We start from the raw sequence: 20,036 nt of genomic DNA on the forward strand, positions 1-20,036 counted from the left end.
GATCCCGCTGTTTACTTCATCATCACTGACTATGTTCTGGGATAGCGTGCTGCCAGGATACGTGAATCTGTTCACTGGGTTGAGTCTTTGACCATTGATTGTAATATTTGGCTCAACATACGATTTTCCTGGAACTGGCTGATGCATTACTTCATCAACAATTTCTTGTTGATGGTAAGCTGAAAGTTTGTATACACACCAGAAAGCTTGTTGACACAGCACTCCATATAATTTTTTGAACCAGCATTGAGAGGGCAGTTATCAGCAAAATGGAAATCTCTGATGATGTCTATCATAACCTTTGTTTTTGCTTGGATCCACCTGAAGCTGAAGAGCTTCCCATTAGTGCAGAATCTGATGCTGCTGCCTATGCCACCATCTCTGGAGGCATCAGTCAACACTGCCTTGTACTCCACTACCAGGATGATGGTGGTAAACTCTCTCAGCAGATAAAATGGACAACACTTGACTGCTAGATATTCCAGCTTGAGCAAGCAAGATTTAGGCAGCACCTCAATGAATTAATCATAAATGTACTCCACCTCCTCTGCTTTTAAAAGATTGATATGTCCATTCTTTGTGGTGAATGGTAAAACCCTTGGGCTGCAGCGCTGTGTTTGAAATGGCAGGATTGAGCCACCTTTCTGTGAAGCACAGTAAACAGCAATCCCTGATGTCCCTCTGGAAATGCAATCTTGTTCTGAGGTCTTCAATTTTATTTTCCTGAGACTGTACATTCGCCAGCAGGATAGTTAGGAGTGGGGCTTTAAGACCTCGGCATTTCATTGTACCAGTAAACCTTTTCTTAAAAGGGGAAGTGCACTCGTGCCCTGTGTCTGCTGTCCAGGGTACTCTAATTTTGAGGATCAGTAGATTTTTAAAAAGTATTAAAATTATGGTGCTTATTGAAGTAGCCATGGCTGTGACTGTGGATTTCAGCTAAACGTGAATTTTGGATTGGAGCTGCACGCAAAGAGTTGCCACCTTTCTGCACCATCCGTAGTGAAGTAGGTTAAATGGTCTGCACGACGAGAGCCTGGACTTCTCCCCTTCCTTTCCTGTCCTGACGAAGAGTCTCAGCGCGAAACGTCGACTGTTTCCCTCTTTTCCGTAAATGCTACCTGGTCTGCTTTGAGTTCCTCCAGCACTTTGTATGTTGCTCCGGATCTCCAGCATCCGCAGATTTTCTCGTGCTTGTGCGGTTCTGTTCTGCTGTTTGCTCTAATGTCCGTTAGCCGCCGTATTAAAGTTGAGGCAAGAAGTGGGATGCGCCTTTAAACTCAAGACGCGAAAACGTTTACGCTCTAACTTCGCATTTCATCTTCTCCAGTGGTGGAGTGCCTCCAGTATTTATTTGTTTGGTGTGTGTGACTGCGCCTTTAAGAGAGCGCCGCGGCTGCGCCTTTAAGAGAGCGCCGCGGCTGCGCAGTGGGGCGTTGTCAGGCGGGTACATCGGGTGTTGGAGGCGGCCGTCTGTACGTATAAAGGACACGCGATTGAAGCGCTGTAGAGCCAGTAGCGCCACAGCATGCCCAGATACGAACTCGCATTGATTCTGAAAGCCATGCAGCGGGTGAGTGTTCATACCCACACAAAACAAAAAAAAAACAGGACAAAAACAAAACAAGAAAGCAATGCGAAAAAAAACACTGTCGCCATCTTCCCGCTGCCGGTTTATCCAACGAAAGCGCCAGCCGACTGAGTAACGGGGAGCGTTGCCCGACCTGCTGCTGTTGCTGTTTCTACCTTTTAAAATGAATGGAGGGTTTATTTTTTGGGTGGTTTACGGTGTCAGGATGGTGCGTTGTGTGTGTTGCTGTTTTTGCCATTAGAGTCGGTTGGCCTTTGAAGCCACAGGCCGCATTATTGGCGCCGCCAGGGACGAGCGGTGGCTGCTGCTGCTGCTGTTCTGTGGAGACTGTGGACAGAGGGATTAGCTGAAGAAACCGCATCACAGAGGCTTGATACTGCCCGCAGACTCTACCCCATCTCTCTCTCTCCCCCCCCCACCCTCCCCTCTTATCCCAACTCAATCCCTCCCCGTTCTTGGGACTAAAGCCTCGGGTGTCTCTTTTTTAATTCAAGTGTTTGGAGATGAAGCTACTCCTCTCAACCCCTTTTCTGAAGGGAAAACTCAGCTTATTTCGGACCATTGTTACTCTCGTGCGATCGCGTCCAATCTTGAAATTTGTATTATTTAAAATGAGGTATTAAATGTTTTGAGCTAGAATATATGTTGCAGATGTGCCTTTTTCACATTGTAAGCTTGTGATTTGAACATTGTTTAATGAATTTTAATGGAGAAGTTACACTTTTTCTCATGAGTTCAACTGGTGGTGCAAATGCAAAGTTATTTTTTTAAACTTTGCCTAGTATATAGGGTGCCCAAAGTAAGTAATAAACGTGTTTGATACTTGGTATTAAATGATTTGTCAGCTGCAGAATCGTGCCTTCCTAACTATCGTCGGAAAATTCTGCTACTTATTCAGCGAAGTTCTGTTTCGATTCGTGGTTAAACTTTTACCTTGAGAACAGGCGTCCCTCGATCGGTGACACATGGCGACTGCAGTGTGTGCTATTATGGTGCTCTGTAAATCACCAAGAGGGACCACCTTTCCATCTTGAAATTCCATCACCAGGGAGGGCTAGAGCAGCAGGTGTGTGGAAAAACCAGAAGCTGTAAATACTCCTGATCATCTTGAACTCCATTCTGGGTTTGAAATAAATAACTATTCCTCCTTTGGGTTTAAAAAAGAACTAAATTCTTTTGCCAGCACTGTGTGACTACTTTCATCACACAGTTTGCACATTTAACTTCTCTCAAACAATCTCAGCAAAAAATGCTAGCCTTTAAAGCAACTTTCACATCTTCTAAAAAAATTCATTTGGTCAGAAGGTATGCATGTAGTGATGTCGTATGGTGGAACCCTGTTATATGGAAATCTTCATGATTTCAGTAGTTTACATAGGACTCAATAAAATAAATAAGATTCAATAGGCTCAGAACAGTTTCTAAATTCACTTAAAATAAGTTTAAAATTCAGCTCCAATATTTGTATGCCTGTTGGAATAATGTTTTCAAATCTTCTGAAGTGTGCTTCAAATTGACATGTTTGATTGTAAGGTTATAGCTAAACAAAAACAAATTTGTAAATTTCAGTATACAGCAGTAACTAAAATTGTCTTTGTAACCTGAAAAATTGTCATTGTAACTTGAATTGTTAATTTTAATATTACACAGTTTAAATATTAAACAAAAATTGATCACAAAGCCTTGCAACAGAAGTACTGTTCCTGTAATTGTATATTTACCTGGAAAATCAGTTGGGGCAAAGGCATTTTTCTACTTGCACAGGATACCACTATGTTGGTAGAGAATAGAAAATTCTATCCAAAACCTTTCATTATTGCATTTCTAACTTTTAAAAGATTCATTTAAAGTGATAATTTCAGAAGATGTATCATGTTTTGACAAAATGCTAGACTCTAATGTATCAATTGGAATCTCCTGTTATTTCAATTTTTGGGGCAGGTAAGTGCAAGATTGAAAAATTTGCAATTTTCTGCATAGTTTGGATCTTCATTATGGGAGTAAGAAGATATTTCAGTTGAATTAAGATGCAAATTGCAAGGGGAGATGTTTCATTCTATATTTTTATTGGAAAGGGAGGTAAATTTTTCAAAATACATTTTGTTAAATAACTAGTTGAAAAGTTTTAATGGATGTTCCCATTTACTGTTGATATGCCATTCTTAGCTAAGAGACTTCAGCTGGAGAGACTTAATCCTCTGGATCAAAAACTGATATTCTTAAATTTCTATTGGTGGATAATTTGCATTTCATTTGCAGCCGTATTCTTTGATTCTGTTGCTTCATCAAAATCTCTCTTGACCTTAAACTGCAATTTTTCCTCGGATCAATATCTTTTGAGAGTTCTAGAGTTGTGCTGTCCATTTAAAGGAAAGTCTGGGGCAATATTTAAGTATGTAGAGGAATCAATTCCTCATTTTGCCTCTGAGTGGCCCAACAAGTTTTAAGGCTGCCTTTTGTCAATGATTTCCTTTACCAGAGAAGTTAGCTTCTCTCTACTAAATCTGAGTTACTTTTAACACACTGAAATTCATGAGCCACAGGTGTGGGTCTGACCAACTGAGCTACAGTTTCATCCTCTGTTATAGAAGCACCTATCAATTGGGAGGACACGCTGCCATAATTTTTTTGATTACCTGACCACCAGCTTTTTATGATTTATGGACTTGTATATCTTTGATCCTCTGCACTTCATTACCATTTAAAAAAAAATCTTGATTATCTTTTTGTGTCCAAAACAGATCACCTTTTGCATTTGTTGAATCCCTTTCTCAAAAGTTTCATCACTTTATAGGTTGTCAGTTTTCTTCTTAACTTTCTGCTCACATTTCCATAAATCTTTCTCGTATGCCATGAGCTGGAGACAAAGGAATCTAGCTCTTCCTCCTTCATATGAATTACTGACAAATATGATGGAAAAACCCAGCTCTTTGAGGAGATGCCACACATCATAATCTTCCAGGTACAATATATCCTTCATTTTTTTGACACTTCCTCCCCAACCCCCCCATAAAGGAATTAGAAGGGGATTTCTTATTAAACAAAATGTAAATGTACAGATTGAATTGGGTCTGGGAGCCAAGGCCAAGTTAATATTGGGGTATGGAGGGTGTGTGACTGGTGGTCAATAATGAACAAGTCAGCGGATCACATTTCCTATCCACATGACTCTAACAGGGGTAGGCAACCTTAAGCACAAATGATTCTCGAGCATGTGTTATTCATTAATTTGAAGCAAAACATTACTAGATGTATTTAAATGGATAATTCCATATTGCAAGTTTTTTTATGGCATTTATCTAGCCCACCATCCGCTCATTAATACGCAATCCGGTCCACAGAGGCAAAAAGGTTGCCGACCCCTGCTCTATAATTTAGCAGTAGTATACGATAATGAAGTAATTCTAGAGATCAGGTAGGTCAGAGAAATTTTTACTCCATTTTTTCCTGGTTTAAAGAACTTTGCCTGACCCAAAATAGTGGTTATAAACTCATTAAATTAATTGATAAGTTCCAGCTTTCAGATAGCTGTTTTGGTAAGAATTATAACCACGTTTAAGTTTCAAATAGAACAATAGTATTTGTTTTCAGTAGTCATGAGAACAGAAAAGTATAAAGCATTATCAGAATTGGAAATAAAATAGAAGGTTGTTATTAAACTAAACTCTATTACTTCGGATTTTATTATCATTATTGCTTTAAAATATGCAGCCTGTAAATTCTTGTGTATAAGGGTCTTCTCAGAAATAGTGTTCGTACAAATGTGGTGTAAATATATGTCATGGCTGACAGTAAGGAAATTGAATCCTTCTGGTTGTGATCTGGATTTTTCCCAGCAGTTTTTCTTGTAGCTACCTTTTATCTCTATATATGCTAGCTCCACCATAGCCTGTCCAAAAGTGACTCAGGCTGTGAAATTAAATCAGTGGAGTGATACATTTTGTCAAAAAAAATTGTTAATGAAAATTTAATTGAAGTAAAATTCAATTAAACTGTATTTTAATATTTTTAAATTGTATATTCCATTGGTAAATGTGTTAGGCAAGGTTTTTATTTCCCATGAAATGTTGATTTGGAATTTGCTCATGAATTGCTTCTACAGAAATAGTACAGTATTGGCTTCTATCAAGTATGAGAAGAAAATTGTTGGTACTGAATTGCCTGGTTTAAAACTTAAAGATGCTTTATCAATTTGATGTACTGGTGAAAAACATTTTAGAAAGGAACAAAATAATCATGAAGCTGAACATGCTAACTTGGTCACTGTTTATTGTATAATAGCTAATATTCTCTCTACAGTGTGTGCTAGTGTGGTACTGCAGGTAGGTGGGCTGGATATACAGAAACTATATGCAGCCCAACCCTATTACCTAGATGTTATATAATCAGTTGCCAAGCAGGATGGAACGAAATGGATTCCAAGTTATTTTCTTTAAATATTTAACTTTTTTTCCAGTAAGCTTGTTAATTTAACATAGTCTTGATCATTTTTAATTGAGAAACCAAGCTGGAGGAAGAACATTTATACTACAGGAGCTACCAATGTAGGAACAGATTTCCAGGTAAATTAATTCTTAAATTATGTCAACTAAGATTTTATAAACAAGGTCATAAGAAGGTACAGAGGGTGGGATTAGAGTTTTTTAGTTATTCAATAAAATGAGAATTTAAGGAAGATGCAGTCAATTGATTCAAAATACCAATCAATGAGTGAAAATTCTCTTATCTGGATGCAGTTTGAAAAGTTGAGAAGGATTCAGTCAATAAAATGGACAAATTAGCAGCTGTTACATTGTTATTTCTATAATTGTCCAGCCATGTGAGAAAATATTCTCTTGTATAGAAGTAGCATTTGCATTATCAGAATAAGAGGTTTGTTTGTCCAAATGCCACTTTCTATGAGTCATGCATCATACAATAATGTTGTAAAAGTTCCAGTGGTTGAAGCAAAATAAAGGAACAAGAATAGAAAATAATTGATCTGTATTAAATTCTTTTGAAGAATTGGATGGGGGACATTATCTTGTAAGATTCAGCAATCTGCCAGTATTTTGCTTAATGAATTTAGAATAGGGTATGATAATAAATGAGATTGGGATGAAAGTGTTTTGGAGAACCCAATATCCAACCAAAAAAGGATCAGGTAAACTACTAACTGCAATAAGTGGTAGAGAACACAGTTGAGGTAAGAGAATATGCAACTCCAAGTATTCAATGTACAGCAGCAGTGATTATAATGTGGCAAATTTGATAAAAGTGATTTACTGTACAAAGTACCTTGCTTAATAACATGAGTGTAGATTAAGTTGTTCTTGATTAATGCAGTACTGAATGGATATTGAAAGTTACAGTAAGGTTTTACGTTCATCTGTAAACCAATTATATCAACCATGCATTAGGCTCATACTTACCCAACTTTTCATTGGCATCTACATTGCAATTTGAGAGGACTTGGACTGGTGTAAACAAGCATCTAGTTGCTTTTTAAGTATAAGCATATTGCAAAGGTATCATTTCTTTGAACTATACTATGTCAGGTAAAATTAAATCTACCGTGGATTCCAGTTAATTGGGACGTATCAGTTCTAGTTCATTTTGGCACAATTAAGCGTCTGTCCCAATTAGCCAGAGTTTCATTGATATATTTAAAAATGTATTTTTAATAAAAGCCAAACTACCATTTAACTGAATAATAAATTATGTATTTTTGAATAAAATCAGGAACAATTTGGAAGACTACCAAAACTACTACAGTATTATAAAACTATTACTTCCTGATTGTTACCAATGGAAGATTTAATCCAGTGTTCACCACTGTATTCTTATGATTCACAGTAAATGAACAAAATCAGCGCAGACACCCAGTACAGATAATGGACTGCCTTCAAACAGTGTATTCAGCGAATGCATCCTTCACATCTTCATTTTCACTGTAACATTCAAGATGATTGCTGATACTTTCAAGTTCTTCATAGATCCTAACTTGAAGTAGTGAAATTGTTTCATTTTCACTCCTGGCCATTTCTGGCATCTCCAAGCCTTAATCCTTGAGATCACAGTGAGCAAAACTGTTCTGAATTGTCCTACTGCTTATTTCTAGCTGACTATCACTGACAAAAGTCATTGCTTTTTGAACACAAGCACACACAAGTGATGATATTTAAAACCAGTTTGCTCTAAGCACAGTATAGTGTGTAATGTCCACACAAGTGCACGTGTCTGAAGCTAGTTAGAAACTGTTGACCAACAATTTCCTGTCCCAATTAAGCGACAGTGTCCCAAATAAATGAAGTGTATCCTGGTTATTTTCTTGAATAGTTTTTGTTCCTTAAGAGTTGTCCCAAATAAGTGGCTGCCTTGATTAATGAATGGCCCAATTAACTGGACTCTAGAATATTTTCTGAATTAAGAGATTTTTAAAAAATCAATTTAGATCAATTTAGTGGAAAGTCATAGAATGTGAACTAAGGAAAGGAAGTGAGGATGAAGGAAATGTATTTGTTCAATAAAATGCTAATTAAATTTGAAGGAATGAAGCCAATGTTTATAAAGGTAAATTTTTAGAGCTTGTTTCCAGTAATCAAATTAAATTCAGATACAGTGGAATGGGCAAACTTAACTTTTTCTGGCATATTTAGTGTTTCAGCCAAATTGGATGGCAGCTTTCTAATTTGCATATTATATATGAATGGATGCTGAACCTTGCCCAGTTTGCTCAATATTATTGAATTCTTAGAGCTTCACTGCTCCAAATTATTAAATTTAGGCCAACATGTTTGCAAGAACACACTTCAAATGTGGCAAGTTCCTCTCTAAGTTTTTAAACTGAATTTGGAATGGAGGATCAAATGAATTTCCCAGTATTTAGCACTGATTTTGAATATTTTTTTAGAACACCAGATACATTCAGCAGAATGTTGTTGGTGACCTACTGGAACTTGTTAAAATTGTTCATATTTCCTTTTGTGAAATAGTCATATCATGAACTGCTATGGTAGCATAGTGGTTGGTGTGACACTATTACAGCTTGGGGTTTTCCAGAGTTGGGAGTTCATTTCTGGTGCTGTTCTGTAAGGACTTCTTGTATGTTCTCCCTGTGGCATGTGTGAGTTTTCCCTGGGTGCTCAGGTTTCCTCTCACAGTTCAAAGACTTGCTGGGTAGGTTAATTGGTGGTTATAAATTGTCCCGTGATTAGCTTATGGTTAATCGTGATCGTGGGGTTGCTGGGGTGTCGTGGCTCAGGGCTGGAAGGGCCATATTGCCAAATAAATACATAACAGATTAGCAAGTCTTATGGCCACTGAAACAATGTTTCTCAATCTTTCATGAAGTGTAATGGTGAACTGAATATATATTGGCAGTTAAGTATTGATTTTGCTGCAGCCACAACTGTTTTGAAGAACTTTCACAACAGTATTATAAGAAATGACTCTGAATGCAGTTTAGATTATAAGTTATTCTGTCATGGTTGATAGTGATTCACGTTAAGAATATTTGTATCTAGTGATGAGGAATTGTATAATTTATATGTGGTATTGTTCTGTAGCTATAGGGGTATGACTGGTAGCTTTGTAGAAAACTGTAAAATGGAGCCATGACATGTACACTACATTTGATGGTAGCAATGGATCATTTAGCCTCTTGAATGCAATTACTCCAGCACTTGTGTTAAAGGTGCATTGCTGTCAATGGTACTTACAGTGCAACTGTAAGTTTAGGATACTCGCACCCATTCATGTGCCTTACGTGAACCTCAGAAGTGCAAATCTTTTGGAAAACCCGTGGTTTCTCCTTTCTGCATACGTGAGTAGATATATCTTCTAACCATTTACTAGTAACATTCTGCTATGGTAAAGTTTTATCCAAATGCACTTTATGATTAAGTTTTTGCATCATTTTGGGGGTTGCCATTATATTAATACTAGCACGAAACTTTCTCAAGTTGCCTGTCTAAATACAATTTGAAAGATACTTAAATGTATGTAGTCCTTTCCTATTTATTTTTTGCAACATTTTATGTAGTTGATACTTGAAACAATAGAAGTGAGACTGAGCTGTATAGACTGGAAGTTTCCAGATTTGATCACTGGTCTCTTAAGTTAGCAGATCTGAGCTACAAGTTAGGTTGTTGCAGTACATTTGGCCTCCATGTCATCTCATGCTGCGAGGAGGAAAGACAACCGAATGGCGCCTGATTGCTGTCCAGTAATCCAAACTTGAATTAATACTCTCGTTGAAAGAGATCACATGAACTCTTGTTCATGTGATACTGGCGTTGAAAGGCCATATATGATTTGGTTATAATTAAATTCAGATTTTATATCATCAACTTCTTGTTGAGTTTATATACTTTCTAAGTTGGGATCATTGAATAACAATCAGGAACAGAACATTTTGGTTCATTATTTTCCATTCCCATCTTTCCTGTACCAATGCCCCAACACACCCCAACAACTCCACCTTTTACTTCAAGTCAGCTCAAAGCATTGAGGTGAATTGTAGCACCCGAACTATTTTGGCCAATTTCTCAGGCCAGAGATTAAATAAGGTGTTTCCCACCATTCACTATATATTTCCTGATGTACAATAAGATTCCATCCTTTTTGCCTCTATAAGGCCATGTTGTTGTATTTGCTTGGTTGAAAATGAGAGTTTAAAACTGAAAATTACACTCTACTTCTAATGCAGGAATGATATCACTGATTTGTTTTTCAAATGTACTTCTGTTACCAGTAAAACACCTAAAATATTGTTTTTATATTTCCACTGCTTTGGGAGAAAAGCTCCACAGTAAGCATCAGTATCATCAACAACATGGTCTTTTTAGTTGGGTAATGCAAATAGCTCTCAATTCCAAAATATGGTTATTAGGTGCAACTTTCTAAGGAGTTTGTCAGGAATGTTGTAATTTGTTTGTGTGTGTGTTTATAGGGTTTGGTGTATGGTGGTGGTTCGTTCCTCCACTGTAACCGATAAAACCTCTTAAGTATTAAGATATTTCCACAGTCACATGATCTGACTTTAATTTGCACATTTTAATACGTTGAGCTTAAAACCAACTATTTTCTTTGCCTTGAATTTGGGCTGTCTGGTATTTTTTGCCAGGCATGTTAATGCCCTATTTTTCATTAAATCGAACTTGGTAAGTTCTTCTATATTTGGTGGCAGAAATGTCATCACCAATCATGCTCAAGGAAATGCCTATAAGAATTGCACAAAATATATTTTGTCTTATGGCCCAATAAGCCATGCATGTGGTATTTAGGTGCATGGAATTGGTGCCACTTAGTTTGTTTCATGTAAAATGAAAGAGTAATTATCCTTAAAGTCTAACATCCATAAGGTTATTTCTTTTTCATCAGATCCAGCCCAATTCATGCCACTTGAGGGTGTTTGCCTCACATTCCTTATTCACATGAGAATGGATTGTGGTTATGAGAAAGTCTATGATCAGTAATACTACTGATTGTAGGCTTTCAGTCCTGCAATCAGTATTTTAAAATGGAAATCAGATTTTCTGCATTCTTGTTTTCATATGTCATTAGGCATTGTGAAAATTAGCATCATGTATTCTGTTTTTTTTTTCCGGAAATGAACCTAGTAAGTGCAATTCTAATATCATTTTTTTTGTCTTTTGTCTTTGCTGTCTTGCAGGAGTGTAACTCTAGGCCTTACTAGACCTCTCAGCAACAGCTAAGAATTTCAACACCAACAAATTAAGCTGTGCCAGTCTTGTGGAATGCTGCTTAAAAGAGCATGAGAAATAGTCAAAAGTGAAGTTAACAAGATAAATAAATAGCATCCCAGTACCTGTACAACTGGAATCCTGCAGGTTCAATCAAGGCAGCAAACCAAAGGACAAACATTTTACCACTCCTTTTTTTTGTATTTCATTAGTGACCATAACGTACCTGGCCACATTCTATTCTGTATACAATTGAATCCAAAATATTACAAAAATGTTTGGCTTTATGGAAACAGCTGACTTGGCTGTTGTGGGATTTTATTTTGTTCTTGTATTGTGCATTGGATTTTTTGCGATGTGGAAATCCAACAGAAGTACTGTGAGTGGGTACTTTCTTGCAGGACGCTCCATGACCTGGGTGGCAATGGGTGCTTCATTGTTCGTGAGCAATATTGGCAGTGAGCACTTTATTGGTTTAGCAGGATCTGGAGCTGCCAGTGGATTTGCAGTGGGAGCTTGGGAGTTCAACGCAGTGTTACTTTTACAAGTATTGGGTTGGGTCTTCATCCCAGTCTATTTTAGATCTGGTGTGTATACTATGCCACAGTATCTTTCCAGACGTTATGGTGGTAGCAGACTAAAGATGTATTTTGCTTTGTTGTTTTTAATATTATATGTTTTCACCAAGCTTTCCGTGGACTTGTATGCTGGTGCACTCTTCATCCGTGTGTCACTGGGCTGGGACCTGTATCTCTCTATCATCATTTTGATTGGGTTGACTGCGGTGTTAACTGTCACAGGAGGACTTGTGGCCGTCATCTACACCGATGCCCTGCAGGCCGTTCTTATGATTGGTGGAGCTTTAACATTGATGGTTGTCGGTATGGTCAAAGTTGGAGGCTTGGATGAACTGAAACGAAGATACATGCTTGCCTCTCCAAATGTTACTGCAATCGTTACTTCTTTCAATCTAAGCTCGACTAATACTTGCCATATCCACCCTAAAGAGGATTCTCTAAAGATGCTACGTGAACCAACTGATGAGGATGTTCCTTGGCCTGGTTTCCTGTTGGGTCAAACACCAGCCTCTGCTTGGTATTGGTGTGCTGATCAAGTCATTGTGCAGCGTGTCTTGGCAGCAAAGAACATCGCTCATGCCAAAGGAGCCACTCTGATGGCTGGTTTTCTGAAACTCTTGCCCATGTTTATCATTGTCATTCCAGGGATGATTTCCAGAATTCTCTTTACCGATGAAATCGTTTGCATTAATCCGGAGCACTGCATGCAAGTATGCGGCAGCAGTGCAGGTTGCTCAAACATTGCATACCCACGCCTAGTGTTGGGAATCTTACCTGCAGGCCTTCGTGGTCTAATGATGGCAGTCATGATAGCAGCTTTAATGAGTGATTTGGATTCTATATTTAATAGTGCCAGCACGATTTTCACCCTTGATGTCTACAAGCACATTCGAAAGGCTGCCAGCTCTCGAGAACTTATGGTAGTGGGTCGCCTATTTGTTATCTTCATGGTTGGCACGAGCATTGCTTGGGTTCCTATAATTGTAGAGATGCAAGGAGGACAAATGTATCTCTATATCCAAGAGGTAGCAGATTATCTGATCCCACCCGTGGCAGCTGTGTTCCTACTTGGTATTTTATGGAAGCGTTGCAATGAACAAGGGGCTTTCTATGGAGGATTGGTTGGATCAATTCTGGGAATAATTCGCTTGATTCTTGCCTTCGTCTATCAAGAACCAGACTGTGATCAGCCTGACACCAGACCAAATTTTATTAGAAATGTTCACTATATGTATGTGGCAATGGCTCTGTTTTGGACCACCACCATTATAGCAGTCATAGTGAGTCTGCTGACACCTGCTCTTCCAAGAGAATATACTCGAAACACCACAATCTGGGCATTAAAAGACTTGAACAACATAAAAAGGGCCCAGCCAGAAGAATCAGCTAAACTAGCAAGTCGAACTGTGTCTGAAAGCAATGGCAGTACCATATGTGCGGATAAGTCTGACTGTAATCGCAAAGATACTGATGGTATTGAATTAGTTCTGTTAATGCCTGGAAGTGATGAATCCAAATCTTTGTGCTCCCCATCCAGCATTGAAGGACTGACTCCAAATGATGGATATTTAAATAGTCAAACAACTGTGGCCCACCAGACCAATGAGGAACCTCAACTGGAAAGAAGCAAATGGTGGAAATTTTTTGACTGCATTTGTGGATTAAAAAATTATGATGTGACAAGTCCAGTAGCAAAAAATATCATAGAGGAGGAACATGTTTGCTTAGAAATGTTACAGGAGAGCCCAAGGATTAAGTTACTGTTAAATACTGGACTTTTAGTTGTATTATCTTCTGGAATAAGTATGTTCATTTATTTCTCTTTGTAAAATCAGTCTAAAGGTTTAAGTGAATGCAGTTTCATTTTAAAGATTTCTGCATTCCTTTTGTTGGCCTGCATAGGTAACTCTTTGCCAGCTTTTAAATCATTAGGGGTGGTAATGGAAGTAAGTTGTTATAAATTGAAATTGTATGTGCCCAGTCTGAATTTGGTTGCAATAGGTCTGAGGCAGTCAAATTAGTCCTGTTCCTTTTTGTATTAAGTTGGGAAATTAGTGTTTCATCTTCTAACTTGCTATTTAGCAACTCTTACAGGAATTGGGGGTTTTAAGGGAGAACCAGTGGAGAATTCAGTTGTGGCTTTTGTTACTTTTAACAAATACCTTTTATGATAGCTGTTGTCAAGGATCACAGTGGCATCTTATTAGATACCAGAAATGGAGAGATCCGTGCCCAGTGTATTGTGTGAAACAGTGAGCCATTATCTTTTGGAAGAAAAATGTGGTTGGGACCTTGAAATTAAGTCTGTGGCCAATTTAACTTGGGATTTGTAGAGCATCACCTTACTTTCGTGGATAATTTAATACCCTTTAAATATTTATTTCAAATTTAATACAAGTAAGATATGACAGGATTTATTTCAAATCAATTGCTATTTAATAATTATTTTATGCCGTAAAACAACAATGTATGGAAATTCCAATTACGTCCATTTTATGAGCGTAGTTAAAAGTAGCCCCAAAAATAAAAACAATTTTAGTGGCTTGTAAAATATTTAATAAGTTTAATTATAGTTTAATGACATGTAGAGTTCTTAAATTCATAACATTTCCCCCTTCTCCATTTCTCCCCTTCCCTCACCATTTCACATACATACTTAGGCACCCATCTTGTAATGGATTTCTGCCACAGAGCCTGTAAGTCAGCTGCAAAAATATGTTCAGCTTTGACTTCTTCCATATTTCCTTCCCCATTCCACATGAAACTATTGTACTGTGTGGAACACCTCCCATGACAGGAGTAAATGAATTTTATAGGACAACATTGAGCCTGTTGATCTTCCTTATTTGAGGTATGGAGTTTGATGTTTAAAGATAGAAAACATTTGTTTAATAGTTTAGCTGCATAACAGATGCTGCACTCCAAGGGATTTATTTCATAACTCTAAAGGTAACACCCTTATGCAAATACATTTCATGTAGGCCAACAAAAGGATCAGTGTCTTTGTATAGCTATCATTGTATACTGTAACTTTTATTATGGATGATCTAGATTTTAAAAAAGTGTCCTTTTGTAAAAAAATTTTTTTTAACCTAATCAAAAAGTATTGATGCTTTAATATTGAAAGTGTTAACTGCTTTAACTGGACTTGGTTATAATTTTATATGTACATGACAAGTTTTCATCTTTGCTAAGATGCAGGAGCTAGGTTGTGATTACTAGGAAGCATATTCTTTGGGTAACATCCGTACTTGTGACCTCCCAATCCTATTTGTGATGATTAAATCTATAGAGCAGGAGTGATTGGAGTTTGGGGTTAGAAGAGTATGTGAGGGGCATAATCTATTAGTCTCAAAAGAATGGGATCTAGATATTGGGGTTTCGTTTCTTTTCCATGTATCTTAATACCTTTTGTAGATCTCTGTCCATCATTTGTCATTACTATCAACTAGTTCATTTTTTAAACACTTTTATATTTTGAAATAATAATGTATTTTATTAAAACATAAGCTAAAGTACAGAACACAGATGCAGAAACTTTTAACTGAGCTTAAAAGTTAATTAACTTAGTTTCCTCGATTAAAATAAGTTAGATTTCAGCCAAAGAAAATGAATATCAAGAGTAAGTTATAATTTATATATTGTATTAAAAATGTGTGATTTCATTTTTTAATATGGGAAAGAAAAGGATTTAACAATTTAAATTGCTGTGCAAGTACTATTTGTCTTTATGGTAGAGTATATAAATAGGATTTACATAAATGAGCACTTGCAAAATAGCATTCTAACTATTCAAAGTATTTGTCCTATCACCAGCAGATGACAACTCATATATGTTATATATATTTATTATATATGTATAATGTATATAAGTACCATTTTGTGTCCTGTCCAGACTGACATTCCTATTTTTATATGAGACAGTATATTTGCTTGTGTAACTACATAACCAGCAGACCACCTTCGCAAAGCATAAATAATCATTTATTCAAGTGCCTGAAAACGTGTTGACCAATTACAGCAGTTCAAATACGTATATAAAAAAATGTTGAAAATACACAGCAGGAGAATTTGTACTTTGATTTAAAATTAAGACTTCAACTTTTAAAATCGGATCTTTATTTAGAATTGGGAAGTGCTCAGTGTAAATTCAAGAATTTGTTATTAGATCAATAATCGTTTTTTAACCTGACATTTGTAATAATAACTTTATTTTAAAGTGTATTGATCATAATGTTTTAAATACTTAAATTGTTAGCAGCATTTGACATTGTTGGGGCATTATTAGTAACTCTATTGTTACTTTTCATAGTAACTCCCATGAGTGTAAATAAACTACATGAGCTCAAAGGTAACTTGTAGAATGCTACTTGAACTTGATTCAAGTACTGAGGCTTGTATCTCTAGTTCCACAAAGATATATAAAAAATATAACACTATAGGTATAATAAAGAATAAAAGTTGGACTTCTGACCAAATTACCCAAACTGAATGAATGTTAATTAACTGATTCACCTGAGTTTTAATATTAACATTCTGTGATTAAAATAATGTTAGGTTCACTGAAAATTGATAATTTAGTCTGTCTTTGGCTGCATTTCTTTGGTTTGCTCTATTTTCTCATTCATGGATTCTAAATATAATCTTCATAAATTATAAATGTAGTGTACTAGCCTTCCTCAAATAATCAGTACCATATATGAATCTTGATTTTGTTCATCAGACAATAGTTAAAACATTTATTGACTATTAGGTAATTGTGGAGAGTAATTGCAATTCTGCTTGCTCCTTGCAGTTTTCTCCTGTTATTCCCAAGGCCACTGGGTTACTAAAATTTATCTTTTTAGACCTCTTTGCCATGACTTAGCCTCAGACAGTGGTTTCAGATGCCCTGTTCTCAGATTGCCCTGAAGGCCCTGGGATGCCACCTAACTGATGTCAACAGGCCTTTGATCAAAGGCAGTTAAAAAATTAACTGGATTTAATCTGTTTAAAAATAAACTGCCAATGATATTAAAAGTGTTAAAATGACACCTTGAAACTGCTAGCCATGGCTGGCATAATGCTGAGGCCAATTTTGAGTTTTATCTACATCAGTTTTGTGCCATATCACATTATGTTGAGATTAGCTTTGGAACAAGGGCCAAAAATGCTGTCTTCCCTGATTTGGTTTTCAACTTCTGCATTCAATCTGCAGACACAGAAGTCAGCAATCATTGACCTGTGAAGGCCACCTTGCTAAAAGTTCTCTATGGAATTGCTGTCAAAATGCAAGTGGATGTCTGGCCGTTGAATATTGACATGGTTCTAATTACATTTCAGCACCTTTTATCTGGTGACAAAGACTAACTGCAAGTTTGTGCTGATACTTTGATTCAAGAAGAACCACAGGGAGCACAAAATTTAAAAAAAATCAATGTGAAATGGTTGAAACATAACAAAAAAGTGTATTCTTGAAATAGATCAGCAGTTTTCAGGAAATTGAATTGAGCAAAACAGTAAAACAAAATTAAGAAATTTTGAGTAACAACACTTGTATAAAACTTAAACTATCTTTTGCTCCTTATGACTCATTGCTTTTCCTTATGTTGACAGTCCCTGAGTATACTTGCCATTTCTTTGGCCATTGTCACAGAGAAGCTACTTCTGATGCTGGAGGTCTTGTGGTCTTTGGGTGGAACACAGAGAGGGGCCATGGCAACTTGAATCTTAAGTTCATGCTTTTAAATAACCGAATACATAGAATGGCTTTTTTTTCCTTTTGGAATTGGGATTATTGGACATGTCCTCACTAGATAACAGCAAGATTCCATTCCTATGAACTGTTTGTAATCTGGCCATTTCACAAGTCTGAAATGCAGCATGGACCAAATTTCCAGGTGGCAAAAGATGCCTGCAGCTTGATGGCAGTGGTAGATCCATTCTCTTGGTCTCCTGTACTCCCAAACTTTCAACCGTGACACCAAGAATACAGCAGATATCCTGGCTCAGTGTAGAAAGAGAATTGCCTAAACCCACTCAATTTAAACTTGAAGCTTGAATTTTTTTAAAAGAATATAATTGGGAGAAAAGTTGGAACATTTGAATATTTTTGTAACCCAGATTTAGTAATGAGTCTTATCTATTTTCACATCTTGCTTAAAAAAAAACTCAAAGAAATGGCTTCTGAGATTTAAATTTGGGAGTGTCATGTATGACCATTATAGTATTCAACATTTTGCTGACTATAAAGATATTGACTCAGTAATACCTGACTGTCCCTAAAAGTAGTTAACAAATTTATTCACTTCACTCTTGCACTGAGACAAACTATTTTGAATGTGTTAAACAAGCCAACTTAAAGCTTGACTTTGAAGGTAATTTTATGATATTAAACTTGCACTTAATAGAAACCATATTCCTAGATGAGGCTTTCTATTTTGAATCATAAAGTGATTTGAAGTATTTGAAACATTGGAGTGAGTTTTCCCAACTCTATCAATCCTCATTTCCCCATTATTTTAGGTAGAAGATTAATGTCATTTGCAGTTTTCATATACTGTAAACTAGTACACATTTAACATATTTTGGAAACACTTTTGTGTTTCCAAAATCTGAGCATTAATGTCTATGAGTAACATGTCGGCACGTATTGTAAGAAAGCTGCTTGTTATTTCCCATCAAGGTTAAAGTATGGTAGATCAGAGCCCAGAAATCATCCGTTAATAGTGTACGCATTTCAGTGGATTTGCCAGGAAGTATTTGGGTGGGCATTGATGCTTTTGCTAGAAGTCCCATTTATGGAAATTGGATTTGTTTGAGTATATTTTGCTAAGTTTTGTTTTGGGGAGGACAGTTAGTGTCTATGTCAATTTATGCTGAATGAACTTGTTAATGTCCCATGAATCTGTTAAGATTTTATCAAGAAGATTTTTTTAGAAAAAGTCTATGAAGGAATCTTAGTTAAGATCATATTTGGAAAATGTGGGTGACGGATTTAAGTGTAGGTTGAAGTGAGGAGAGTTAAGCGGTTTGAATGGATTGATGCTTAAGGTAAATTTTTGTTCAGCTATTTTAATAGTGTATCCCACATGATCTTTTCACATTTTGGAGAGAGAGAGAAAATAGTGGACCATCAATTTTTTGAGTTCTTTTTGTATGGGATTTATCAAGGCATCAGCAGGTGGTGGGAGTATTTTCTACTAGAGGAGACTGAACAGACAATTTAAATAACAGTTGGATGAAGTGTTGTCATTTTATTCTGTTGGAATATGGAAGAAAATTATTTAACTTTGGTTAATCATTTTGTATATCTGTTAGTACCTATGATTGTTATGTAACCCTTGTATAAATCAACCAGTGTATTCCATAATAAAATTGTATACTTTTTTACCTGTAATTGCAATACAACTTGTGTACTGAAATCTATTTACTAAAAATATTCAATAAAAGATGAGAATATTTTACTTGTGCATTTGATGTTCGTCAGTCTGTTATTTGCAGTCATACTTCTAATCAGTAATAGAAAAATTGTTTTAAATATTAAGATTGAGAAAATGAATTGTTAGGAGACTAACATTAGGATTACAGATACTTTAAAGCTATGGAATCATGCATTTGAATGTAGTGGCTCTTTCTGGATACATCAAAAACATTTTTATTTGTTTTAGTGTAATATTCCCAGATTAGGATGTTTACAATTACATTACATGACATTGTTATAAATTATTTATTTGGAAGACAAAATAGCATGCTGTTTGCTATTAATAACTGCCTGAGAATATATTTGTCACTCTCCAAGCTTCTCCATTATGCATTTGTCACTTACAGGCAGTTCCCAGCTGATGATAGTTCTGTTTTTTAAAGAACTTTTCATAACCTAAACTGTTTGTGTTGGAACTGAACAAAAAGTGTTTTGGAGAGGATCAGAGAGAGCTGTGACAAAAGAGAGCCGGCAGGCATAGGAAGAGCAGCCAGCATTGGACTTCACTGAGTGATCCTGCTTGGTGCTCCTGGCTGTACACAGCTTGACCCAGTTACCTATTGTTGGCCCGGAGTGGGTTGGGGGTGATTGAGGAGAGAAGGCACACTAAATTTCCTCATTGACACTAAGAAGTAGATGGCTGCAGCTCCACAGCAGTTGCCCAAACATTTCTCTGATCTTCCAAGTACATATTCACAGGCTGTCAAATCAGTTGTGTA

At 36.5% G+C, this 20,036-nt stretch overlaps 2 protein-coding genes across 4 annotated transcripts in view; both read left to right on the forward strand.

Annotated features, from left to right (window-relative positions):
- The window catches only part of mrps6 (mitochondrial ribosomal protein S6), a 95,345-nt gene that overhangs the window by 12,778 nt on the left and 62,531 nt on the right, over positions 1-20,036 (forward strand). Inside the window, exon 1 of one of the 3 annotated variants that reach the window (XM_059968906.1) lies at positions 1,435-1,573. The exons of 1 other annotated variant lie outside the window; for it this stretch is intronic. In XM_059968906.1, the coding sequence (XP_059824889.1) occupies positions 1,529-1,573 (45 nt within the window). In that variant the 5' untranslated portion in view covers positions 1,435-1,528. Of the gene's footprint in view, positions 1-1,434; positions 1,574-9,086; positions 9,396-20,036 lie in introns of those variants that run through there. One more of the 3 variants, XM_059968905.1, reaches the window with a different exon arrangement.
- LOC132393523 (sodium/myo-inositol cotransporter-like) lies at positions 1,465-19,306 on the forward strand. Its single transcript, XM_059968899.1, has 2 exons — positions 1,465-1,573; positions 11,247-19,306. The coding sequence occupies exon 2, from the start codon at positions 11,552-11,554 to the stop codon at positions 13,682-13,684; it is 2,133 nt and encodes a 710-aa protein (XP_059824882.1). The 5' UTR covers positions 1,465-1,573; positions 11,247-11,551; the 3' UTR covers positions 13,685-19,306.

This window comes from Hypanus sabinus, chromosome 4 (assembly GCF_030144855.1).
Source record: "Hypanus sabinus isolate sHypSab1 chromosome 4, sHypSab1.hap1, whole genome shotgun sequence".
NCBI classification, from domain to species: domain Eukaryota; kingdom Metazoa; phylum Chordata; class Chondrichthyes; order Myliobatiformes; family Dasyatidae; genus Hypanus; species Hypanus sabinus.